The sequence below is a fragment of the Apostichopus japonicus genome, chromosome 22 (genome assembly GCF_037975245.1).
Source record: "Apostichopus japonicus isolate 1M-3 chromosome 22, ASM3797524v1, whole genome shotgun sequence".
Classification (NCBI taxonomy): domain Eukaryota; kingdom Metazoa; phylum Echinodermata; class Holothuroidea; order Aspidochirotida; family Stichopodidae; genus Apostichopus; species Apostichopus japonicus.
In genome coordinates, this window is record NC_092582.1 from 22795217 (window position 1) to 22815257 (window position 20041).

Consider the following 20041-nt stretch of genomic DNA (forward strand, 5'->3'; position numbering starts at 1 on the left):
CCAGCTGTTTCTCAGAAGAACTATACCCACTAAAAGGTTTGGAGCTCCAAAATATACATATATTGTTTTGAGAAGATTTATATATGCCACTAATAATTCATACATTCTGCATTCAAGCACTCCTAAAAGTGGATCTAAACTGGGACAAGTTCACTTCAATTACAGTATCGAGTGCAGGTATCTTTGCTGCCTACATCTCAAAACCGCAGAGAACTGAATATTTGACGTTACAGTTGTAACAGCTCAAATTCACTCCAAAAAAACTTATAAGACTGGAATTTTATATCCTGCTCTCTTGTCTGTCTCCATGCACTTTCTTCATCTACCTAACCCAGTATCTGGTAACATTTTAGAACTGTCTTCCCTCCCTTCCCCCAACTTCTTACTCCCCCCCCCCATTGGGAAGGAGGATTTAGAGGGCAGTCTCATATATGGGATTGGGGGAGGGCAGTACTAAAATGATCCAAGATAGTACAGTATGTAGGTTTATTAGGTTAGGTAGAATAAAAAAAAGTGCATTTATTTAGTAGATTGGAGACAGGTAAGAGAGGAGCAAGTCAATTTTAAGTTAAAGAACCTGCTTTGAATTTCTACAACGCTCCATAGAGTACAAATGTGACAACTTACAGAGACAGTATACATTACTGCATGACAGCCAATTAATATTGTAATATAAACACTATAAATAAACTAGTGCAGTAATCTGTTAATGTAAAGCAACATTTCATCCTTGGATTTGGTCCTTTTTTATGCATTGTATATATATATATGTGGTTAATGTCTTTAATGGTCTCCAGATAATCATGTAGACATCTCCCTCAAGTAGTAGTCATTATTTAACCTAAATTACTGACATTAATTTGCTCTCTACTGAACATTCAATCATGATTTAATATATACATATATTTATATATATATTCGAAAAAAGCAGAGATAAGATATGACTCATAATTTACAGAAAAGGAGTATTGTTTTAGAAAATTTATTCGAATATTCAGTCCCCCTGGGACCTTCCTCGCCAATTCTTGGCAGTGTAATGAAAAGTACAAAATGTAAACACAATGAAAGTAAGATGCTAGATTTAAGTGTTAAGAAGCATTAATGGAAATAGAACCAAATAAAACCATCACTATATACATAGTGTAATATATATTAACATATGATAGATCAGGTATAATAAGGGTATTTTGTAGGTTGGTTCATAGTTCATACAAATCTAGTGATGAGTTTAATCAGTTAAAGTTTCTGTGTTCATTTTGCAATATATTTTTCTTTCACAGTCACTATATAGTTTACCATGTAGGGTGTTGTTACATGATGTGTCAACCATGAAGCCAAACCTTGCAATTCATTTCATGCTTTTCATTTGTAGAGACTATAATACGATCAAACACAGCACGATATTGACTAGCAACAATATTGTAAATTGTAAGCAATTTTTTGCTAATACCATCTACGCTGGCTTAAACCACAAACTGAACGAACAAAAGACTCAATGCAAACAGTTGCGGAGATCAAAAAGCACAGTAAGGTCTATTGAATTGATTTATTTTATGTGAATTAAATCATTTCCTCCCCCCCCCCCCACCCCAGCCTATCTTTCCAATAAGCAAGTAGGAGTATATGCATGAGCCAACAAGATACATCTCTAAGACGTACAGTAAAGCTATAAAGTTCTGCATCTATGACAGGAGTCGGTGACGACAATATTCAATCGACTCAAAAGTTTATACAAGCTGATGAAAGAATAACTGGAAGCGTAAACCCACACCATCTCTGAAAACCTACGGGATGAGGTGCAAGATAAACAAAACCTACCAGTCAAAAACACATACATCTTTTCACTAGGTTTGTCATTTATATTTCTCTGTTTTTCTTATTTGATTTTTGAAATTGATTTTGAATTTTGATTTGGCTAGATGTAAGGAGCACATTTTGAAAGAGAAAACTGAATGTTTGGCGAAAGAACTTTGAACCCGGTGCAACAACGTGCTAGTTTTCGTAGAAGTCAAAAGGCTGGGTATAGCTCAGTCTGAAGTTGCATCGGACTGGGTGCGTAATTTTTTTTCCTAGGAGGGTTAGGGGCAATTTTACGAGTAACACGCATGCGCGAGGGTCTGGATACGCCTATTTATGATAATTGCCCCTAACCCTCCTAGGGAAAAAAATCACGCAGACTGGGTCCTGATGTTACAGGTCAAATTATGTCCTTCTAAAATGGCTAATCTCTGCCAGGGGTTTCTTTGTCATTTCCCAGTCATTTTCCACAATTATCATAAATTTGCTTACATAAATTCTACATAATTGTTAATGGCGCTCTGCCTTAAAATTTCCAAGATTTAGGCATTTCATCACATCTTGCTCTTGGAATGAACTCTTATAACAGAATTGCTGGACGACAGAAAGACCAACATATTTTCCTGTTTATTAATTGACCTGCAAGCTGCAACACAAGTGTTTCAAAATTCTGTGTATGAGTGTGTGTCCTTTGTCTTTTCTTCATTATCTCCCCAGCTTCAATAATCGACCTCACATCGGAAATCAACGTAAAGTTTTGGGGTATCGCGAAGCCACTTATTGCCAGTACCACGCTACTTGGATTTTACGTACTATACACATCCTACCTTATACATATCCGATACTTTTAACGTAATCTTACCGTATGGACTACTAAAACTTGATATCCACTTGTTATAGCTTAGAATATCCACTCAACTTTCTCTTTTTTTTTTAAATTTCCCTCGGTTGGACGACTTACCACTTCTCTCACTGAATTCAGGGCTGGATTTCACTTGCAATGTTACAAGTGGCCGGAAAAGCTCCTAGCTGCATAAGAGGAAAATTAACTATGCCACTACAAGCTAAATAGACTGCATCTGATATATGTTAATTAAAAACTTCACACAACAACCAAAAAAAGACACAAAAAAAATCCTGATCCTTTAGATTTCAATGAAAGGAAGTTTTTTAGAGCCTGTGCATCTTGAATTCTTAAAAGGGGAGCTGAAAGCATCATTAACCCAACTCAATGAATTTTAATGTCCATGTTAAAAGGAAAATGCTCTACAGATCCTTCAGATCGGGTCATGGTGAATAACAGAATTTAGGGTTCTGCAATCTACCCTTGTCCGCAACGGACAACAGGAAGTCTGCCCTCACAGACCGTTCAGAATATTCTGAGCGATCTTCGACATCGTCCAAGAGCTTAAAACAGAACGTTTTCTTGCCTCGATCTAGCAAACTTCTTTTAATGATACTACCCGATTTTACATACGAAAGCAATATATACAGCAGTTTCAGCACCGTGTCAAAAAGAAAAGGTGCAGCACATGCAAAATCTGCTGCAGCAATGCTGCAACAAATATTTCAAACAAAGGAGATTATCTTTGCAGACAAGCAGAGCCTACTGTGCCAAACTGCAGAGCAGAAAATATTACGTCCAGCTCGGCCTGGCTACAACAACACTGCAGCACCCCCTCCCCCACCCCCACCCCCACCCCAGGGTCAGCCTCTTTTGATATGGTGTCTATGTAATTTTTCAGATTCATTTTAAATTATGTAGAACAGTTCAGACAATTTTTAAACTATTTCCACTTTGATCTTCGCATGTACCTAGCTACTGAAGTAACATGAGAAAGTATCCACGCCGTAAATATTTAAACTTGTTTGAAGTCCTTCACTACTCACGAATGGATTAAAGGTCATTTGTTACAAATTAATTTTACTCATGGAAGAATGGTTCTTTACAATAATCCCCACAACCAAATCAACCACTTCCTAGGGTAAAGAGCATCTAGAATCTCAACTCGTATTTTTAAGCAAGGAATTGTCATTTAAAGCAAGGAATCCACCAATGTAGTGAGGGTATCGTGATTACTGCAAGAAACATAAGACCTTTAAACTATGTGTAATTGTAATTAGGTTGTTCTGAATTCGGAAAAGTTCCTCTATATATATATTTTTTTAATTTCTTCTTTTTCTTTGTTTTTAAAGGATGACATAACACCAAGGCTAACTTTCTAAATTGGAGTGACAACGTTGCCATCCACTGGAATGCATTTGAGACTTTCCACTGATCTCAGTCTAGGATCACATGTACTTTGTAAGAAACGTTAGCCAAGATGGGCACGAAAACCAAACAACCGAACGACTGATCCCCTCTAAACCCCAGTCCCCCTTACATCTGACTGTGGCTATGTGATAACTGATCCGGTCTCAACCCCAGTCCCCCCTTGCATCGAGACTGTGACTGTGTGATCATCATCAGGTGTGTGTGTCACGATTCCCCTAAAAAGGGAACAGATAGTACTACAAGGGATCTTAGCCAAAAGGACGAGAAGCAATCACTTGTAACACACCGTATCTATTTCTGGCCTACAGCAGCTCTTAACCTCTAAGAGAACACAAACAGATAGACAGACAGACACAGACAGGCAGACAGACAAATTACCCTACTCTAAGTAACCAATTCAACCAGTACTATTATATTCCTTGCTCACTCCCAACCAGACCAATGGGATGAATGTCACATTGGGCTAATTCTTCAACAGAGCTGAAGCTTTTGATGTCAATTAGCAATTAACAAACACAGACTTCTTTAGTGTTTCTCTCTTCATCCTGAATGCTCTCTGATCAGCAAATTGATTACCAGGTAATGCATAAAACCTGCCTCTCATTGTGCTCCCCAGTCCACCCCTCCATTCAATAGTTCAGCTCCTCCTCTTAAAGCCATTGTACAAGAGGGCACTGACAATGCCAATCCCTAAGTAGTAAACTACTCCAGGAGATGAAAGGGTGACTCCTCGGGGCCCTATCCACAGACACAATACAGGTATGGTAGGCTGGCCGTTCCTCTGCTGTAAAATCTGGTCATTAATTGATTAGGGGAAGGAACCCGAGGAAGCCACACGGTAACTTTCAGCGATGACTGATGCCCAAGGCTAATGCAGGAAAATTAATCATATCTTGTTCGGTGGCCAACCTCTATTTTCATCCACGGCTATATAGCACCGCTGAAATAACTTCTCACCGTTGTTGTCATTGATTCATAAAATGACAAGTCTAAACATGTCAAATTTTTTTTTTTTTTTTTTTTTTTACCCCCTTTCTACATCACCTCTCATAATACGCCCTTCTGCTAGATAACAAGTCGAACATGACTAAAACGACTGGTAAGTACTAAATAAGCATATTATTGACATAAAATGACAGCAGATCCATAAATGCTACACAATATTTAGCAACACAAGAACGAGCTACTGTACACTGTAAGTACTGTATATTGTGTGTTGTAGACAAGTTACTCTTACTGTGCCACAAACTACTACTGACAGGAGGTTATGGGAATGTTCTAAACTTTTGACTGTAAAAATCTCCTTCCCACACAGAGGAGGGGAAAATATATATATTTATGAACATAACATACTGTAAGGCAATTCTTGCCTGTAAAAATTAATTATGAGGAATCAATCTAGGTGTTAGAAAGCTTGCCATCATGGTGAAATAACACATGTATGCAGCAGGTATTTGTAACCCAAGAAATATAAATACGATTTAGGTCGCTTTGTGAAATCATTTTATCATAACCCATCCTTACTACTGAAGTCTGCACATGCCACATGCATGTACTGTACCTTCTGCAATTGTTCTTTTGATAATGATTAGACCTATAGTCTTCTGAAGTGAAGAAACAAGGGCTATACCCAGAATACGAATTAACAAACAACTTTCTTGAAATATTTGACAAAGACATCGCAGAATCAATGCATGCAATATTTGAGCTTGTTTCAATGTAAGAATTTTAAACTAGCAGACAGACTATGAAATCAAGAAAACTACCAACAGAAAGAAAATGTTCAACATCCCGTAATTAAACTAGTCTCAGTGAAAGAGTAATGAATAAAAAATATAAAAATATAAAATATACTAGAGTGAAATTATGAGGAGATGGACGAGCAAACCATTTAGGAACATACGCTACTCTACTCTACTCTGCCATCACAGTTCACACAAGCTTTACCAAACCATACCGTATGTTTTACAAATTCTTAGAATATAATAACAGCCTGGAAAGATCTTCAAGAGTTGATAAATATTTTCTGTGGAGCATGTCTATAGTTAATCAGACTGAACAAACCCGAAGAGAGGTCTATTAGACCTAGGATACTCAACCAGCCGGCTTGGATGTACGCTGACAAAGCTACTGTATATTACCTTCACTATATAAATAAAGAGCACAAAGAATTCCTGGCCAGTCTATACAGTGTGGACTCACTCAAGTTAATTGCATTACTGGTATAAATTGACCTTGATCAAACAGCTCTGAAATGGATCTGTGGCCCTATATAATATATACATTGTTTAGCTCCCCAAGCACAAGGCAGAGCGCAGCTTGTTCAAATTTGCAAAATCACATCAAAAATATTCAAAATATAAAAAATTTTAAAAAACTGCGTACGCTTTTTTTGTTGCCAAAGAGTGTTTGAATTTCGGCAAGTACGACTACTGACTGACAATAATTTCATATACTGCAGTTATTGTATAGGATGTACAAGGCAAACGATATAGCCCGACAGTGGCTAGGCGTAATCTACACGAAACTGCACATCCTAGCGAGGGAGGGATAGAAGGTTTGCAATATAATATATACAGTATGGCAAGCAGAGCTCCTAACCCCAGGGACAAAATGAGATAACAATGGGCCAAACTATAAGAAAGATTTGTAGTCATTTCATAAAATGGAAAATATTGAGGAATTCAAGGAAACTTAGTGAGACTGTTAAGAGTTGGAATTACTCTGACCCCAGTTTGCACAACTGATTATTACTATTTACGAATGCCTAATGTTATCGACATATAACAGGGACATTTAGCAGCTCTTGCAAACTAATTACCAACCAAAGATGAGTCGTTCAAAGGAATTTATAATCATTCATGGAATTTGTCACTTTCTCACTGCTTTCACTATTTCTTTACTATGACATTTATGTTTGACCCATATTAAAATGTGTGAAAGGGTTATTATGTACAGTAACTGGATGCTGGAATTAATTTTAACTAGAATCTTTTTTCAAATTTTTATAAATTTCAAATTTTTGCTTCGAAGAGCAATCTTACACACACTACACTGCAATGATTTGTTGTTTAAATTTGAAGTGTTTATATCAAGAAACATTATTGATCTGTTATCACATGGCAAAACACTATCTATGGAAACTGGTCAATTTGCTTGCACAAGTGGGAGGATGTGTTATACAGTATCCATGCTGTTTGTATACACTGGAACCACAGTATTGATAAACGAGTCAAAACTGCTAGACAGACATCTGAACACTAAGTTTGAACACTAAATCATACCCTGTGAATACCTTGCACATACAGTGGTGTCGTATGCAACTCAGAGCTACATAAGCAAAGACCAAATGGTCTATGTACATACATCCTACAAGCCCCACAGCCTAGGCAGTATTGAATATATACTGACATACTTTGTATGCCTGTGCACTTCCAAAGACTGCCCAAGCTACACAGAGCTGCTGTTGGCAGTGTGGAATGCATATGAACAGGATAGGAAAAGTGTACAGTACTGCAGTCGGGTAGTGTGGGTAGCTACTAACACTTTGTGGTTCCAAGAGAGGTCAACAGATGAGTAAGCAGTAGTGACCTCAGGGGTCATTTCAAGAAGGTGAAAGTAAACATTTAAAAAAACTAGTTCCTTATATTGATGAGCATCATACATGTACCTATTTTTTTCTTCTTTTTCTGGCAGGCAGGCAGGCTTGCAATGGAGCTGTTGCCAAGTTCAGTAAGCATCCAATGTAGTATTACAGTGCAGTGACTACTGAAGTTTGTTGTTTTATACTGTAGATCTATCTATAGGCCAGTACTGCTCAAGGTTAATGAATTTTTGCATAATTATGGAAAGATGATGTACCTACCATGACTAGTACATCTTTTTGGGGGATTTTGAGTAACTAATCGGCCATTATTTGCATATCATTTTGCAGAAATGTTAAAAAAAAAAAAAAAAACGTGCAGACTTTCAGCATAATGTACAGTAGAGAAAGACAGTGTCCATTGACACAGCAGCAGTTATATGTCTCTTTTCAAGTGTTATCCCCCATCCATCCATGCATCCAACCCCACCCTAATATTGAAGAGAGGGGAGGTTACGATGGTAGAAAGTAACGTACAGGTTCAACTGAAGTGAGCCGGTAACAATCCTGGTAAATTATCTGTGTACAGTAATCGGTCTAAAAGGTTTTGCTTTTGTCGACTTGACATTATAATGTACTGTGTTGAGATTCAGCATAATGTCCAATACATAAGACAGCTGAAACCGCAGCTTACAAAAACCAGCTCTTTACAAACAAAAAAACGACCGTTACTTATCTCCCAGATACCAGGTTCCACTTGACAGCCCAGAACAAATCACCTCTGTATTTTAACTAGCCTCGTCTGCCGTTCCGATTTGATCATCCAGTTTTAACTACAAGAAACCGTGTCCCCAAACAAGAAGGATTTTTACAGGCACAATAGATGCCATGATATGTCTGTCCTTGACAAGTTTCTCCCTTCAGGTTCTCACCGACGATGTTTTATTGTGTTAGCCTGGAATCAAAAGAGCATCACGACTGATCTCTTTTCTTTCATTCTTTCTTTCATTTCTTTTTTTCTGCCCACCCTCTATCGACTCTTTTTACTTTTAAACATCCTCCTCCTCCTCTCAATCCCTGTGAACGGTTATCTTCAATTTATCATCCTAATCCAAGCAAAGCATAAAAGACTCCTTTTGCTTCTCAATCAATGGGACAGGGAACCATGAAAAATGTCTGCATTAGTGTAATGGCGGTGCATAAAAAAAAATATATAAAAAAAACCAGGGAGGATGAGACCTTCCAAATCATGTTTGCTTCATTGATGAAAGACTTAAATACTTAAAGCAGCATAGCAAATTAAGAAAACAAGATCAAGTAAATAAAAACAAAGGTAAAGTTACATCTGAGCTTTGCTTTGCTTTATTTATATAAATCATCTGAGCTTTGCTTTGCTATATATAAATATATATCAAGGTCCGGGTTCGAATCCCGGTGGAAGCTGAAAGTTCTTTCACTGTTCTGGATTTACAACTCATTAAGATTTCAATTATATATATATACAGTATATATATATATATATATACAGTATATATATATATATATATATATATATATATATATATATATATTTATATATATATATATATATATTTATATATTTATAATTAAGCTATTATCTAAGCTATTATCAAAACTTTGTTTACCCATGCATCATATCTTTCATAATCTTTGATATCTGTATAGCCTTGCCTTTCCATAACTCTCAATAAAATTTTCTGTCTGAAACAGTGGCAGTTGAGACAAATGCTTTGTAAATAAAATAAAAAAGGCATGATACCAAAGCTATAATCAATACAATGTTGTTTTGATGACGACCACAATGACAAAACAACACTGTTACTTTAACATTCTTTGCCTGGTGTAGTGTAAATGCATGTACAGCTGTGAAGGATAAAACAGAAAATGGGCAGGATAAACCCACTGCAATTTAGAAAATTAGCCAAACAGCTCTGAAGGAATGTTCAGGGTTTAAAAATTGTCCACTTTTTTGGCATCGTAGGAACTGCCAGTGTACTGTATAATGAACAAAGCAAAGAGGTTATATAACTGTACTGGACAGCATAATATGCATTGAGCAATACACAACATTATTATGACAGTAAACTTATCAAAGCTCAGTCGTGGATTTAAGCCCTAATTTTTAGTCTTTTGCGTATCATTTTCTCTTCATGCTAAAGCACATGACCAACTGCAGACTTTGCATTCATAACTTTATGATACTCTTTTTAAGCTAACTTACAAAAAAAATACCTATATGAAGTACAGAAGTACATGATCATCATAAATTCATAAATTTCAGAGAGAAATATTCGGAATAGACAGTAGAGGAATCTGATGCCAGCCACTGTGCTTGACGATATCATAAACAGTTTGGTTAGTTGTAGCCTGGGGGTTGATGGGCAAGATCAGTTCCATAATGCAGGGCAAGTTTGTCCTTAGGTATCCTTGAAATCAGTACATGTGTGTAATAAGATACTGGCAGACTCCTGAAGAGACTCAACTCCTTGGAGAGGAGACCTTCAGCCCTCTCTGATCATTTGTCAGATAACTGATACCATAGTAGTACCAGAGGGTATGCAGTGTAGTATTATTATCAATTGGGACTCTGGCTGTACTGTTGTGTGTACATACCTACAGTACAGACCTATAGTATAGTACTAATGTACTCTGCATACAACAGTATACAGTAGATCACCTATTAACCGTACAGTACATAGAAGTGGAGAATGACATGGATAGGACCAGCTGGTCGACCAGCCTAATATTGTACAGTATAGTACAGTACAGTACAGCACAGTACAGTACAATATAGCACAGTACCTGCAGTGTTGCAACTGGTGGGATGATGTGCCAATAAAATAATTCTTCTGTCCTATGATATAAGTACTGTAGATCAAAAGGACTGTTATGCCAGATAATCCAGGTGTACAGCAGTTCATTTGTTAAATTTCAAACTTTCTAACCAAAATTTTGGGTTTCAAAGTATTGCAACAATACTGCCTTCCAAGGTTTTGTACACATAAAATGATGAGAAAACAAGTCAGGCAAAGGAAGAAAACAAGCATAAATTTGTGTGTTGTTCTTATAGAGAACTTTTTAATTCATATTTTTCATGTTCGATAGAGCAGGGGATGCATGTTCTTCTGAACGGATGCGACTGTTTTTTTGTTTTTTTTGTACCGCCCGCAGGTACAGTACGATTTCAAGAGAATGTAACGTTTCTGTGAGAGCAAGAAGTAAAGCTGCGTCAAAATGGTTTATGCCCAGCCTGCACATATTGTTACCAGAGTCGCTACGTAAACAGTGTATACAATACATTAATAAGCTGCCAAAAAAATAAATTTACATTCCACAGCGAAGAAGGGGAGTGGAATCAGAGATTTTTTGGTACAGTAGCTCTAACAAAAATTGCAGAGGGGGTTGGGGGGGGGGGGGAGTACTCCTGGCACTCAACTTAAAAGTAATTTTTAAGCAATGTGCAATGATTTCCCACAGTAAATGTTGAGAATGTACATATAGAGAGCAGATTGTTGCCGTAGGGTCGAACTGGAATCAACTATTCTTTCAAATACATATCGCAGTAATTCTCTCACCCATTAACACCATTTCTTGGTGAGCATGAATTCTTTTTTTAATCGCAATCTGGAACACAGAGAGCCTTTAGTCCTGTCTGATCGTTGAAACCATTTTTATCCGTGCTCTTATTTACCAGAGGGCTGTTTACCATCATCGTCCTTAAGTAACCTTCAAAACGGAGCATGAATGTGTCTCATTCTACCAGCAGCGGGGATCGGAGGATACATTCCTCGGGGGTTCAGTCCCAAAGGAGGTTAATATTAATACGATTAATGGAACGGCTGAGCTGTAAATGTGTGTGATGCACACCGGTGAGGGGGGATTAAGAAACACAAGATAAGACAGTGCCTGCCCTGTAAGATACTGATACAGCAACATACTGTATGGCAGAGATTTTCAAAGAATCTTTTATTCTGGATGTCACATCCTAGATCAGTCAAGACTCTTCTAGACACACTTCGGATGGTAGAATAAGGAAAAAGCTACACGAGTACTGTATTCTTGAGGAGAGTACTGTAGGAATGAGGTGGAATGTCACTGTGTTACGATCACACCTAAGTCTTTCAACATCACATCCCATCCCCTATAATATGGATCCCATCTCCTACCATATCAAATCTTCTACCACATCCCATATCATCCCATTCCCATATCATCCCATATCCCATCTCATATCCCACCCCATCTCATCCCATATCCCATCTCATCCAACATCCCAGCTCATGCTTTATCCCAGCTCATGCTATATCCCATCTTATCCCATTCCCATCTCATCCCATATCCCATCCTATATCCCATCTCATCTCATATCCCATATCATATCCCATCTCATATCCTATCCCATCTCATCCCATATCCCATCTCATCCCATATCCCATCTCATATCCCATATCCCATCTCATATCCCATCTCCTACCATTTTCCACTGCCCGCCAGATTCACTTTAGTCACTACAGTATATTGTAGTGCAATATTACACAAGGAGGCATAATGACATCACAGTTTCTACTCTACCAAATAGGTGTGCTATGCAGCTAGCACGTACTGTTAAGTATAGCCCAACAGTTAACGGCCATTCCAACTACATTCTAAATTTAGGTTTGGCAGATCTGTATGGCAGACCTTGGTATAGTATGTCTATTGTAGATTCAGATAAAGTTATGAATAATGTTTTTGCTTTGAAAACAAAAAAGTAGTTCATACCGCTGCACATTAAAGATCAGCCGTTCCTTAAAACTCGACAGGCTACCGCAACGTACGGTTCCTCTACTTCACAATCCCACGTACGGTACCCAGTAACATCTTCTAGTATCGTCTTTGTCTCGTAAAAAAGAACATTTCTCTGTGACGTCATCATGTCACATTGAGACGAACAACCATTCATTTGGCTTGCTCCGTCAATGTTACAACTTAGATTTCCATGAAAATCGTATCTCTTTCTCAATTCTCTGTATTTCATGACAAATCCTTTGTCTGACATGAAAAATTAAATTAAAAAAAAGATGCAAAACTGTATTGGTTTCATATGGACCCTAGAGTAGACTTTCCTTTTAATAACCCAACATGTGTAGGAAGACACGATCATGACATTATTTATGCATGATTGAACCGACACTAGAAACCAGACATGACAAACTCATTGCACGCATTATAAATTTTTTAAGATGCTTCCAGCAGATACAGTATCGGTTGTATACAACTTGTACACACATATCTACATGTACATGCCAAAGGCTAGAATTTTCCCAAACTGTGACACAGTCTGGCAAGCTTGGAAGAGTACGGTTTATACATTACTGTGCATACATGTAATCTATTGTACAGTAACACAACGTCTTCAAGCCTCATTATGCAGCCAATCTTGACTGGTCTAAAAACTCTTTGTTTTGTTACTAATGCTACGTAGTAAGTTATCACATCATCATGACAAAGTACTTTTTGTCTGGCCCATTAGCAGAGACTGAGCGAATCAAACATTCATCAAACATTTCCCAGTTTGTGTACAAAACGGTCAGAAACATGCACATGCATGGGTGGATGTACTACTGACCTCTACATTGATTTATACTATACTTGTACATTAGCTATGAATTTTGCACAATCACTATATGCCGAGCACCATTAAAATAATTTTGTCTACCTCAAATTTCCAACAACTCCAGGTCTCTCCCTCTCACCCAAATGATGTTTCCATAGCAGCAAGTTCAAAAGTACACAATTCACAAAATATACCCATCGGAGTCATCATGGACTGCTTCGCTGCCAGTTGAATCCACGACTGTACTGAGAATATCCAGGGAGTTAATTATTCACAATGTAGTCCTAAGCTTTACAATTTTTTTCCAATACTACATTCACGGTAAAGCCACTTGCTCAAGCATGTGTCTTTTTTCGATAGTTACAGTTGTTTACAAACAAGGGACACCTTTTTTGGGGGGGGTTTGAATGTTTCATTCGCTCCCGATCTCTGCGAATTGGACATAATTTTATCAAAAAAGTATATTGTTGTGTGATTATTTATATTTACTACACAAATCAACACAAAAGTACCAAAAAAGATGGCAGAGTTGGGGATCTGTTTGGTCTTTTTTCATTATTTTTATTAACGGAATGTGTGTGTTGCTTTTAGCAAACTAAACTTCTAGTGCACGTAGCTTCGCAAGGTTTTGAATCCCCCACTGTAGAGTACCCTTTATTGTATGAGTCACAATAATACACATTTAATATCACATCACTGTCACTTATTTTTGTTACAGGATTCATTGCCTGTAAGTTGTCAAGTTCACTGTAGACAGTAATGTCTTATCTTGTAATATAAGGCATTCAACCTTTGAACTGTAGTTGCCCTTAGAATCACCTTTCACATCAACCCACATCCGAAAAAGGGCGCATTATTAGGTGTTGATACTGGGAACTAGTTGACACCTAGAATGTACAGTATATATGTTGTTACCATTCATGTTGCCAAATGTTTCAAGGAATCATGTTGGAGGCAAGAATCAGATAAGGCCAAGAATATGCATATACTGTATATCATCGTGACTCGTAGAACATGTTTGCTCTCTGCAAAATGAAGTAGAGAGGAAAGCCTTCATCTAACCCAACAAGAGTTCTACACTAAAAATAAAGATAACTTAACTCTAACCAGATTAATAGAGCATGAATCGTCAAAAGTCCCATACTCTGAACATCTCTACATGTTTAGGAGAATTTTGAAGAGACCAAAAAAAAAAATAATAACGGGGTTCGACAGCTTTTTTTTCTTTTCTTTTCTTCCCTTTCCTGTCTCTCTCTCTCTCGTTCTTGTAAATTCATAACATTCCTTAGAAAACAGAAGCTTGCTCGGAGAGACAATTTGCAAATATGCTGTTGTAAGTGTGTGTCATAAAAGTAAGAAAAATTGTGCAGCTATATATTCAGTTGGCAGCCAGATCAAAACACATTAATACAGAATGTTTACAGGGTCGATTGAAATGCAAGTTTTATTATCGACAATTCTTTCCATTCCTCCACTGCTGTGTTTCTTATCCACAAAAGGATTGGGGAGGAATAGAAGTTTTCTGCTAATGGTACCTAAGATTATATTCAGGCTCCACAGGGGATTATTTCACTGATAATGTTAATACATTCTTGTTCAACGGATACTACGGCGGGTTTTGGACGAGATTGAATCAAACGTGCATTATAGCACAATATTAGCAAAAAATAAAATTCTACAATTAAGGAACATTTGCTTTTTTTGACAATCTGAGAAATTTTTCTTTCATGAATTCAAACTTTGAACACGGAACTTGCTGTAAGTGTCGTAACTCCAATTCTGGTATCTTGTAATGGATTTCGGGAAGTGTGTTCCGACATTAATGCGGGTTGTGTTAAAGGTTGTAAAATGATTTGAGCATTGAGTTTAAATTTCATCATAGGGGTGGGTGGATTCCTTAGATCAACATTATGAAAATTGCAAATCAAGTGTACCAGATAGATACTGGCATACATAATATATACTGTATGACAGACCTCTATTGATTCCACACTTGTACTCATGTTCTAGCATAGTCCAGTGTACTCATACTTGACCCCCCCCCCCCCCACCCATGGCTTTGTACTCTTTTCATTTTGGCAAAATTGTATCGATATGCTGTAAGTACAAGATTAAGTACCACTGTAATTTTCACACAAGATCAGGCTTGTACTCACTCACACTGGTACTCATAGCAAGAGGAATTCTACTGGTCCTCATATCCATGCATGCTGTTATACAGATACTATATATAATAAAAGTCTCCTGTGTGTGCTAGGGTCATAAATTTACATCAGTGACTGGATGATTCACAGCCATCATTTTGGTTACCAATTTTAAAAATACATTCTCAACATAGTCTAAGGTAAAAAAAACTAATGTAGAGTGTACTGTAAGTAAATGACGGATGTTCATTATAGAGCACATCCTTTAACCATGGAGCGCTTAAAATAGCTTCTATTAGAATCCATGACAAATCACCATGTACCCTGTCGTTTCCCCACAGCGATTCCCTCATCCCACAACCATTCTGCATCTCCCCAAGTTTTCAAGTGTTGACGCCCAGATTATCATCTGGAGTCTTATAAATCGCCTGTTTTGTTGTCCCAGTTCTGTGCTTATTTGTAACTTTAGGTTCTGCCAGTGGGTGGTCAATTCAAATATGACAGCATCATAGTAAAACACGATACAGGACAATCGTACAAACAGACTCAGTGAAAATTTAAAGGTATTCCTCAACCGATAACCAACTAAGTAACCTTTTTTCACGAATCCTGAATTCTGCAAACTTAACGATTAGAAGTTAGGACATGAACTGTACACAGAGGATGTCAAAATGGAAAATTACAAAGACCGTAGGTTTGACAAAATTTCCTGTCCTCTTAGTTATACTGTACAGTATGTATTCCTTTCTGTGAGGTATATAAAACTTGATACAAGATGGGGCTGGAATTTCATTACGTATTAAGGATGCCTTTATCTGAAAATTGGCCTTTTTTTTCCTTTTCTTTTTTTTTTTTTTTTCGAGCTGGGTTTTTGACTGGCATATATTACAAATAGACTAAACAGATAAATCAATGTACTGACAGCTAATTGGTCTACTTGACTCTTTAACTTTCTGGGGTCTGCAGTGGTGGCAGTTAATAGCTTGAACTTGGCTCTCCTCATATAACCAGGGAAAATAGATAACAACGCAAAAAGTTTCATCTCTGACCTACAAATCTATAATATAGCCACCACAAACAAGCTCTTTTCAAGACATTCATATGGAAGGGGGGGGGGGGATTTTCAATGTCTTGATATGAAAAAACAAAACCCCAAAATTTTTTAAGGCACATTAAATGTTATTACCGAGGCAGGCCAGCTGGCGATACATTACAGGGATCGACTCACTCACATTCTCTCAGGCACAAAGGCCTCCAATGTCGTGAACTTTCAGAGTTGGGGTTGAAATCGGAAGGTACAAAGACCCGTTTCTCTTTTTCTTCTTCTTCATATTTTTTTCCCTTCTGTTGTTGTGTGATCTGAGACCTTACCTAGGCTAGACCTATGTCTAGCCTTTCAAGCAAACATTCACTTTGCATGTATCAAATGATCAATTACTCAAATTGGATAAGTTCTGGATGGAATTTTAATACCCAGTTATCTGAGACACCATGCAGACAAGCCCCAAGGAGGTTGTTAGGAGGGGGGTCCAGATGTGGCCCAGCTTTCAGCTTATTACTCGCTGATATCCTTCACTCCTGTCAGAGCCGATGTTAGTCAAAGAATTCTCAGTTTTTCATGTTGAGCTCATTAGTTTCAAATGTCTGATTGCTGTTCCCCTACTACTAGTTACTGTACAGTACTGTACATGCAGCCTACCATTACAATATATATGAGTTAAATGGCAGACAACATACAGTAAATAATAACACATACTTGTATGTAGCCTATGTTTCTTACTTACTGCATTGACCTTATTTAAATGTAAACAGTTCACATATCTACAGGTCCTTGAAAGCATTAACTTTATCCAGAGCAATCTGTGGGAATCCTAAAGTTTTTCAAGCTATTTTTTTTTTCAAGCATGTTGATCGCTTTAATTACATCAATGCATATTGACCCATTCCTTTGCCCATGGAAGTTAAGTATAATGGGATAAATAGTTGTATTGCTCTGGCATTCACTTTTGCTATCTCCAAGGCTGAAGCCTAATTCTTCCTACAAAAACTGCATAATTTGTCACTTTCACAATAATGTGAATAACCTGTACTATATTTTTCAAGCGCTTCAAAGGTAATGTTCGGCAATACATTTCACATGTAAATGCAACTGTGTACAGGTACAGAGCATTAACTTACTACTGTAAAACAGTATTATGAAAAGCGCAGCAGACACACATATTAACCTATTAAGTCACTATCAATTTTAAGTTGATTCTTTATTTACAAGTTATCTATCCTGAAAATAAAAGTAACAGACTCCTGAAATACTATAGAAGTGGAGCTTAAAAACCATCATGATTTTTTTCAGCAGTTTAGTACTATTTTCTAGGGTAGGTCCATATACAGTATATGCAACAGGGTTTCAGTGCACAATGCTGTGTGCAACCACCTCAAAGGACACCTTTCCTAGGGTTTTACTTGAAATCTTGTATAGAAATCCTTACTGAATAGCAAAGATGAAACCAATTGATACAACACAGGAGTATTGATCACATTGCCCTGTGTAAAGAATTTAACAGAACAAGTCTCCCTTCTCATTTCAGGTATACCCAATAGCCTGTACTGTACAGTAGCAGACAATGTTAGTACAATATTTGTTTAAGGCATTGTTCTTTACAATCTTGACAGGCGATACAATTTTGCAATTCCTACATTATATAGTTACCATAGCAGATCTTCAAGTGTCTAGAAACTCACATCAAAGTATATGATCCTAATGTGCTCCCCAACTCTCTTAATGGGCATCTTAGTGTATGGATCTTCCCTTTCACCACACAATAAACCTACTAATATTGAAGATTAAATTGGTTCTTTCATTGATGACAATGTATTAAACTTAACTACATTCCGATAGCACATTTTTAATAACGACTCATAGAGCTCTATATCTATTTATTTATCTTTCCCTTTTGTTTACAAGTGGATATCGAAGATCATATTATATTCAGGACAGAGAGGGTTGTATCAGTAACATACTCCAAACTTACCTGTTTTTTCTTTAATCTCACACAGCACACTGAAGAGAGCTGGCTTCATTCTGTGACAATTCAGTGCATGTTTTCTGAAAAGAAAAATGTTACACACAAACTTTGCAAAAATTATTATCAGCAGATACTGTAGTACTATGGATAGCTGAGGAAAGCTGATGCATGAGGAATAAAGGGCTTCTTCTTTTTTCTTAGTTTTTTAAAGGTCTAACATACTAAATGCAGTTATCCAAGCTATGTAAATATATATTCTAAACTATTATTTACAGAGCAAAAGAATGACACTCGCAAAGCTAAATGGCAATAAAGGCCAAAAGTCTCAACACAAAAATGTAAAATAAGTCTCAACATAAAAATGGAAAATGGGTAATACATATGCTATCCAACAACACTGCTTTACAATGGTGGTAAATTGAATTTGGGAATAGATGTGCAAATTTGGTCAATGAAACAGAGCTTTAGTTTTTGGTAAGCCATTAATATATATATCCTAGATTAATAAGATTATGGTAGTTCATAAATATAAGCATTATGAAAGCATACAGGCTTGCAAAAGGATGTGTACAGGTAAGGGACTACATTTTTAAGTGTTCATACTTCGTCTGATGTTGAAAGTGATTTAAATTTACCAATTCAGTATTAATTACAGACCTATCAATATTCGTTTCAAGTTGTTGGTAAGGTCCACTGGTGTGAAGAAAATCAGATATCTGTCTCCTGACTGTAAATTACTGATATCTACTGTACTTGTTCTGTACATCAAAATTCACACAAAATAGCATACTGCATATAAATATACTACTGTGCTTCTCCCTTGTGAAGCTCAAAACTATATAGGTGATTGTTATTGCCTTTAAGTACTGCCATCTCAGAATCTTGTTTCTATTAGTTTGAAAATTTGATTCAGTCGTCTTTATACTGGCTAGATTAGGCGGTCTGCACAGACCCACACTACAGTGAGCACTGTAGAATTGTACTGTATTTAGTACACACTGTATTGAGGTGCTACATATAGTGAAACAAATATGATGCAATTTTCCACGTAGAATGTATGCAATTGCTAAAACCAATTGCCAGTAGCTACTTCTAAGTTCTAGGCCTATAAGAATTATCGGTATGAGTAAAGTATCTGTAGGCAGGCTGTCGGTGAAAGGCATATTTCCATACCGTCGCTTTGAACTACTGGGCATACCAAGGTATAGTTGTATAATGACACACCTTAAGATGTTGGTACCATTTTGGGTTTTAGATCGACAATGCCTGAATGGTTAACATCCCCTTCCCCCCCCCCCAAACCTTAGATCAAGTACTGTAACCTGTGTTTAGTCAATGATACTGTTAGTAGCCTATATAAATAAAATCGAATATATTGAAGTTGGCATTTCCGTATTACATTGAAAATCAAAATCCTCCTGGGGGTCAAAATCTATTAACTTGTCCCTTTCACCGATTGTATTATAGTAGCTGGATTGAATTTGTCCCCATCCGTTTGGAAACAGCAAAACAGGTGACAAACATGGTTGGATAGATGGTCACCAAAAAAAACAGAGCTAGGTCTATATTTATGTCAACCATTCTACAGTGTAAAGTTCTACC

At 37.1% G+C, this 20041-nt stretch overlaps 1 protein-coding gene across 2 annotated transcripts in view; it reads right to left on the bottom strand.

The window, feature by feature from the left end:
- Positions 1 to 20041, bottom strand: part of LOC139963417 (pre-B-cell leukemia transcription factor 1-like) — a 76911-nt gene that overhangs the window by 55496 nt on the left and 1374 nt on the right. For both annotated transcript variants that reach the window (XM_071964161.1, XM_071964160.1), the window contains exon 2: positions 18446 to 18519. In XM_071964161.1, the coding sequence (XP_071820262.1) occupies positions 18446 to 18519 (74 nt within the window). The remainder of the gene's footprint in view (positions 1 to 18445; positions 18520 to 20041) is intronic.